This window comes from Daphnia pulicaria, chromosome 6, assembly GCF_021234035.1.
Source record: "Daphnia pulicaria isolate SC F1-1A chromosome 6, SC_F0-13Bv2, whole genome shotgun sequence".
Lineage (NCBI taxonomy): Eukaryota > Metazoa > Arthropoda > Branchiopoda > Diplostraca > Daphniidae > Daphnia > Daphnia pulicaria.
In genome coordinates, this window is record NC_060918.1 from 8,588,514 (window position 1) to 8,596,874 (window position 8,361).

General features: G+C 45.3%; 1 protein-coding gene across 1 annotated transcript; it reads left to right on the forward strand.

Moving 5' to 3' along the window:
* The first annotated feature begins 5,668 nt into the window (after positions 1–5,668).
* Positions 5,669–6,742, forward strand: LOC124342066. Its single transcript, XM_046795036.1, has one exon. It carries the CDS (start codon positions 5,669–5,671, stop codon positions 6,740–6,742), a length of 1,074 nt encoding a protein of 357 aa, XP_046650992.1.
* The last annotated feature ends 1,619 nt before the right edge of the window (positions 6,743–8,361 follow it).

Below are 8,361 nucleotides of genomic sequence, written 5' to 3' on the forward strand. Positions count from 1 at the left end.
CTGAAGCGTTCACCACAGGGACAACACGGCTCTTCCCTACCAAGACAGGTTTTCTGATATCGAAAAACGATTAATACAGGGTTGTAGATCTTTTTACGCTGATCATTTTTAATATAGGGTTTAGGGTGTGCAAATGAGCGGAACTGCCCGTAAAACGCGTTCAAAGTTTTTAGTTTTATGGAGCTGACGCGCAGCCCAAGCCGGCCAGAAAGGGGGGTCGAGCGGGGGATGGCGCGTACCCATGGGAGAGGGGACAGTGAAGGGGGGTATACCTGGGCCATACTATACCATTCCATGTTTCTCCTTGGCTTCCATATCACTGGTGGTCTAATGGTCAGCATCCCGAGCTAATATGTCGAAGGACCGAGGTTCGAATCTCAGCCAAGTCAAAAATAAAAATTTCGATTTGAAAATTTTAAATTTTAATAGCATCAGTCACTGAAATATCATGCGGTCACATGTTACAAACATAAATTAATGTTTGTACCATATGGTAGCTACCATACAGTTCGTGCTTTCCCTTCACACATTCATGTCAACGGTAGCCTTATGGTTAACGACCCGTGCTGCCATGCCAAAGGACCGAGGATCAAAACTCGGTCGTCAGTCGAAGTCGCTTTTACTAATTCGGATTTTGATAAATTAAATTTAAAAGCTTCTAGAGTTGATGGAAGTGGAAGATCGGTGGTAAACTGGTAACTTACGACCGCGACAAGAGCGGGAGGCGTGGCGTCGTCGTCAGTTACCAGTTTACCACCGATCTTCCACTTCCATCAACTCCGGAAGCGTTTCAAATTTAATTTATCAAAAATCGAATTAGTTCGACCGAGTTTTGAACATCGGACCTTTCGCATGGCAGCACGGTTCGCTGACCATAAGGCTACCATTGACATGTTTAAGATGAGGGAAAGCATGAGCCGTATGGTAGCTCCCCACAAACATAGCTTTATGTAATGCAACATGTGACTGCATGATATAGCAGTGACTGATGCTATTCCCATTTTAAAATTTCAAAATTTAATTTTTTTTATTTTTCTCTTTTCGACTTTTTATCAAATTTTTCTTTGACTTGGCCGAGATTCGAACCTCGGTCCTTCGACATGTTAGCCCACAATGCTGACCATTAGACCACCATTAGACACAGTGACATGGGAGCAGATGGGAAAACATGGGCTCGTATAGTATGGCCCTAGTATACCCCCCTACACTGTCCCCTCTCCCATGGGTACGCGCCACCCACCGCTCGACCCCCTTTTCTGGCCGGCTTGGGCTGCGCGTCATCTCCGTAAAACTCGAAACTTTGAACGCGTTTTACGGGCACTTACGCTCATTTGCACACCCTAAACCCTATATTAAAAATGATCAGCGTAAAAAGATCTACAACCCTGTGTTAATCGTTTTTCGATATCAGAAAACCTGTCTTGGTAGGGAAGAGCCGGCCGTCGTAGAATCGAAAGTCAGTGAACACATCTATCAGTGTGGGGATGAAGAGGAACCTTGGGACATCACGGACGAGCTAATAGCCTCCTTTCAAGAGGAAGGAAGGTGCAAGAAAAGGAGTGGACAGCCGGCAAAAATTTTGCGTCGCACGACAATCCCAGTAGATTCACTGAAGTTCGTAGCATGTTAAGTAGGCTCAAAACAAACGGAAACTGTGTTAGTGCGTCCGATTCGTTGTTCCCTCCCTGGGAAAGAATTTTGTGTGCCCTCCTGTCTAGTCAGCATTGAGAAGGGAATAGTAAGTGTACCCGTCCTCAATCTTAGTACCGGAACACTTCATCTTAAAGCACGAGACTGGCTGACCAAGATTGAGTGCGCCTATGATGCTCAAGTTCAATTAGTGGAAGACCAGGAGTCGTTGAAAGATGAAGAGAAAGAAAAAACAACATCGAATGAGTTCGATAATGTGTACAGCTGTACATTGGAAGGAGCGGTGGGACGCGATAAAAGAAGAAATTCAATTAGGAAGCGGACTCAACGAAGAACAGCGCCGTAGAGTATTGAACGTCGTGTCCAAACATTTAAAATGTTTCCCCTCTGACGGTAAGCTGGGCTTTACATCACTAGTTGATATACGATCGACACCGGAGACGCGAAGCCGAAACGCTCAAACCCAATTCGAACGTCATACAGTGAACGGAAGGTCATCGCTCAAAAAGTAGAAGAGTTTGTGCCTAAAGGTCTGGCACGACCATCTACAAGCCCTTGGGCTGTTAGCGTCGTCCTTGTGAAGAAAAAGGATCAAGATTTCCGCTTCTGTGTGGATTACTGAAGAATCAATAACGTGAGTAAAAGAGACGTTTACCCACTTCCACGTATTGATGACGTCCTCGACCGATTGCTGGAGCGAAATGGTTTGCCAGTATCGACCTCCTCAGCGGATACTACCAGATCCCGGTGGCAGAAAAAAAGAGAGAAGACCGCGTTCATCACACCGGACGGTCTGTATGAGTTTACACGAATGCCGCAAGGAGTTCATAATAGTCCAGCATTCTTCCAGCGCTTAATGGATAGAGTTTTGCGACATCTTAAGTGGTCCATGTGTCTTGTATATTTAGATGATTGTCTTGTTTTCGGTTCCAACTTCGACGAATTTTTGGAGCGACTTAATCTCGTTCTAACAGCCATTGGTGACGCCGGTCTCACTATCAATCCCAAGAAATGTGTGTTCGCGACGGACAGTGTTTTTCATCTCGGCCACGTCATCGACGCCGAAGGTATACGGCCCAATCCTGAAAAAGTCTTTGAGAGTGTTGCAAAGATATTGGTGGCCCCGTGTAACTGTCGATGTACGTAAATATGTTCTTTCCTGTCTCTTCTGTCAATTACATAAGCACCAGACCGGTACCCCATTCGGCATTCTTCAACCGATAGCGCCACCTACAAGTTGCTTCGAATCCATCGTAATAGGCCATCTGGCACCTTTCAAGCTAACAGAAGACGGTAATCAGCACATCATTGTCGCGATCAATGCTCTGAGCAAGTATGTTGAGCTCGAGGCAGTGCCGGACACTACGGCAGCAAATGTTGTGAGATTCCTGAAGAACAACATTGTTCATCGATTTGGTACACCCGTCCGTAAAGTGTCAGATCAAGGAACGGCATATACGGCAAAAGAAGTAGCTGACGCACTGGAGGATTGGGGAATAAAGCATGTTTTTGCAACCGGAGAACATCCGCAGACATCAGGATTAGTTGAACGCGCCAACCGGACGCTTGCCTTAGTTTTGGCGGCGTATGTAAACACGGAACACAACGACTGGGACAAACATCTAAGAGAAGCAGCCTACGCAATCAATACTGCTAAACAAAGCACTACTGAGAAGATGCCATTCGAACTTCTGTTTGATCGAGTGCCGAGAATGCCGTTGGAAAATTCTTTATCAGGGCCAGCAGACCGGCCACAGTCGTTCGTCGAGTTCCAGTCGCTCGTGGAAGAATTGCGCAAAGAAGTGTATATGCGTTTCATCAGTAAACAATCGAAGACCAAAGCGCTCGTGGATTTACGTCGACGAGTTTCATGCAGCCACTTCAACCCGGAGAGTTTGTTCTGGTGCGTCGAAAGGCGAAAAAGAAGGGAAAGACCAGGAAATTTACTGGGCCTTTTCAAGTAGTGAAACAAGTGAAATCAGGTGACAACATCTGTGAAACAACATATCTAGTTGAAGACCCCCCCCCCCTTGGAAGAAGAACAGCGAGGAAGTTCCGGCGATTTAATGCGCATGTGTCACAAATCAGGAAATTTCGGCCACGAGAAGTTGTCTTCGACGAGAGTGAAGATGATGAAGAGAATACGGAGGTAGAACAACAGCCCGAGACCGTAATTCCGCAACGAAAAGGACGACGGAAATTGACGACGCATACGCGAGCGGATTCCGTTCCGGAGGAGCCGCAACCACCACCGTTACGCCTATCATCGAGAGGTCGTCAGAGGAAGCGTCCAGATTATCTTAAAGATTACGTGACGGAATAACGGGTCGGTCTGGTAGGAGTATAATTATTTCATTTCATTTTTCACTATCGTCCGTCTTCATAGTATCATTCCTCCCGTAAAAGAAGAAAAAAAAACGAAGCTATCTCTATTTTGCGTCCTCTCCTTCATAATAGTAACTGGAACATTTTTTTTTATCCCTCCAAAACCAACCGTAAAAACCTATTTCTTTCTTTGTTTCCATTTTTGTTTTGCCCAATCAGTCAAGTTAATTTTCCCATTTAAAACCAATTTTCTCTACCGGTTATTTGAATAGAAGAAAAATCGGTCCGTACATTATCCCGGCCTTTGTGTGCGCATTCCCTTTTGCAACAATTCCGCATTATTTGTTTTGATTTTTTTTTTGTTTTTGTTGTTTTCGGTTTATGTTTCTCCGGTGTTTCGATGTCCATGTATGGCCGATCGAGTCAGGAAAGGCCGAATGTTACGGTACGGTAGTACCTGCCCCCTTGCGTACGGTGTGTACGTAGAGCCATCTATCTCCCCTGGCAGTTTCCCTTGTGTCTTGATTGTGTAAAAGGGGTGTGTCGTCAAAAGGGCTGAAGGTGACGAGTTTGGGAAAGGGACGTCATTCCAGGACTTGAAGCTGAACACGGACGATATCGAAGTCAAGTGACGTGTGTAATTGTAATACAGAGTGTCGAAACCCAACTTGGTGTATTTAATCAAGGGGAGAAGGGAGAAGATGGGCTGATTGAAAGGTGCGCCCTAACATGTGTGTGACTTTCACTCGCTCAGAAGCCAAGTGTTGTATTTAGTCATTGAGGTATTGAATCGCTGCGTCTAATTTTGTCCCTATTCTGTAGTCATTTGTGCTTTTCTTATTCCCCCAGTATGATACGTCCCAGTATGATATGTTCTTCATCCATTATTATTACGAGCTCACTCCAATCCATTGAGTAACCCTACCCACCCATCAACCTACCCATACTTTAGCAAGTTTATCAGCACCAACAAAAACTACGCCTGTTTCTGGAGTGCCTTCGTTGCCTTTAGCAGTTCCATCCAGGCTAACGAGCAATGCGCGGGTCTCGGGGACGCCTCTTCTACCTTGCCTCAAGTATGATCTGACAAACAGGGTGAGTAGCAGATCCATTCCACAGCCACCTAGAAGTCACACTCACACATCGCCAGCATTCGCCAAACTCAGTTGGACTGATCTGAATCGAGTACCACCGCCGTTAACGAAGCCTATCATCATCGAGTCATAGGAGTGGACCGGCCCCTCTGAGAGTGCCCTATGCCTATATATGCATATATATATGCTTATGATCAGCAGGTTCTGTCTCAAGTTACCGTATGGTATACTCGTCTGAAATGAAGATCAGACCACCGGTGTCGATATAAGAAACCTCAACGTGTTCATACGTTGGCTGTGAAGTAGGGCATCCTACCAGAATGCCCCTGTCCTTGCTACCGAATATTTCAACAATTGAGCGGTGGTTTAATTGAGGTGGAATGTGTGACCCACTCGAGGAAGAGATGTCGTATGGAGTAAGATTTAGCGCTTCGTGGTGTACGAAAGGAGGGTAAAGTCAAGAAGCCGCCTTCCCAAGAAGCCAGTATAAAGAAGTCACTGGCTTCTGTCACTCTGTCTGTCACTCTACGGGCTGCCGGCAAAGTTCCCGACGTGAAATCCTTCAAAATTTACACGCGGCTCACCAAGGAATCGTCCGCATGAAGTGGCGGGCCCGCCAAACCATATACTGGCCAGGATTGAGCAACGACATCGTCGCGTTTGTAGACAGTTTCCAGGTATGTCAAGAACTTCAGCCGTCCCAGCAACAAGAGCCCCTACTACGCGACGCTTTACCAGAGTGCGTCTTCGAGGAAGTATCGGTGGATTTGTTCGAGTCCCGGCGACTGCATGTTCTCGTGTATACAGACCGCCTATCCGGATGGCCGGTGATCCACCGATGGTATCATGCCTCTTCAGCCAGAGAATTGATTCAGGCGATCACAGAAAATTTGGTCGTCCTCGGGGTGCCCATCCGTATACGCACTGATGGCGGCCCTCAGTTTGGAGCCGGAGCATTCCAGCAAGCGCTACAGAAATGGGGGGTAGTGTGGGAAAATTCATCTCCATACTACGCGCAGAGCAACGGTCATGCAGAGGCGGAAGTAAACGCTATGAAGCGGCTCGTTTTGAAAATCGCACCCGCAGGAGACCTCACATCCGACGCATTCATGCAAGGTCTTCTTGAATTCCGTAATACGCAACGTGAAAACGGAATGTCCCCGGCGGAGATGGTGTTCGGCAGCCAGCTTCGTTCGATATTGCCAGCCCATCGCACTTCTTTTGCTACACGCTGGAAGGACACCATGAACGCACGAGACCGCCAACATACCTTGGATGACGAGGTAAAAAAACGCTACGACGAACGGGCAAGTCCGCTTTCACCACTGCCCATCGGATCTCACGTCCAAATCCAAGATCCCCATTCTTTGCTATGGGAAAGAACCGGACAGATTGTCAGTATCGGGAAGTACCGGTCGTATCGAATAAAATTTGCAAGCGGAAGTGTATTGTGGCGAAACCGACGCCACCTCCGCCCTTTATTATCCGACGACAAGGACGCGCAAAAGATTCCCGGCATCGAAGGAGACGCAACGACGCCACCAGCCAACAGCAACGACGACGGAGTACCGGAAACAGCAGCTAGCCAGACAAGACCGGAACCCGCTTCGATACCGACCCAACCGCGACGGAGCGGGAGGATTCGACGGCCTCGGCTGATGGTAGACGTATAGAAGAGTCCCCGCCTCAACAGGCCTATCTTACGTCTATCCCTATCTTACGCCTATCGTAGTGTGTAATCAGTCTTTTGTTCACTTTAAACTTACGTTCTCGTATTATGCAATCAGTTTTTTTTCCTTTAATTCCATTTTGTGTGTTAAGCGGCGCCGTTCGTTTGTTATTTATGGTATGTCGCCGCTTGGAAAAGGGTTGTTATGTATCTCCCCGCTAGATGGGAGCGCGCAAGCGGCTTCCGGCTGTGAGAGCGAGGAGAGACGGCTCATCGAAGCCCTTCAGTTTTAGTTTACGCTTTGTACAAGGCACATGCAGTTCCTGAGACTTAGAATACATTTGTTCTTCCTACACATTCTCATCGAACATAACAGGTTTCATGTGATTTTTTTGAATTTTTCAACAACGCGATATGTGGTTTTTATCTCGTTGCGTAAGTATCTGTACGGCCGAGACGCCTAGTAGGCAATGGGCTTACTTTGGAGGCCTACGCTATTCGGTAACTAAGAAATATTATAGGGTGGGAAAGTTCTTAAAAAAAGAGCAGCATTAGCTCTATGTGTGGTCATAAGATCACATTTTTTCAGTTTCATTTGTAGTAATGATATTGAATATGAAAACACGAATTATAAGTTTTCCGTTTATTTCCCCTCGATTCCCCGTCACCAGTGTTGCCATATCCCAAAATCTTTACATTTTCTCTTTCTCCCTCTTCCGTCCAAGGGAAGAAAAAGATTTTGGAATATGGCAACACTAGTGAGGGGAAATCGCAACCTTGGCGCATCAACGCGCACAGACTCGATGGGCGAAAAATCTAAACTTTGAAAAATCATAATAAAATAACGAGGCATGGTAACACAATGGGACTTTTTCACACTTATTTAGCGAATAATGATCTATGTGTGGAGTAATCTATATTCTCGGCTTTGGTCGTATTTAGCCGCGATGTAAGTTTTTAAAAAATCTTTAAATTTCAATAACTGACTTTGTTTTGTCAAATGAAGATCGCACTTGAACAGTTTTGAAGATGATAAAAAATTCCTTGAATTCGTTTTAACACTCAAACGGGTGATGAGTTATAAGCGTTTTAGTAAAAAAACGGTCTTCCGTAAATTAAACCAAGTGGGAAGTTTGCACCATTATATTTCGCTTCCGGCTTCAAGGACAAAGTTGAAAATTTTCCAAACCTTTTCTTATGTCTTGAAAAACAAAACAACATGTAAAAAATTCAGATTTTTCCCAGTTAGTCTCAACTAAATTGTTTGTTTTTGGATGGAATGACCCCAAACGTATTGCTGATATGGCATATGACATCATAATAGTCGAATGATTCCAAAACAAAATGTTTCGATATCTATTAAAAAACCACACAGTGGTGGTCCGATCGTGTCTACTATTCCTTCCAGCTAGTAATCAATAAAAAAACGCTTTAAATTCATCTTGGGTGCTTTCACGTAAAGATCCGAACAATTGTGTTTTGTTAGTCAGCGGAGAAGTTGTATGCATTTCTAATTTCATCCAATAATAAATAAACTACAATGACTATCGAGGGGAAATAAAAATAACTAAGGAATGTAGTTATTCAATTATGAATGGAAACTAAAGACGACTGAAATAGGAA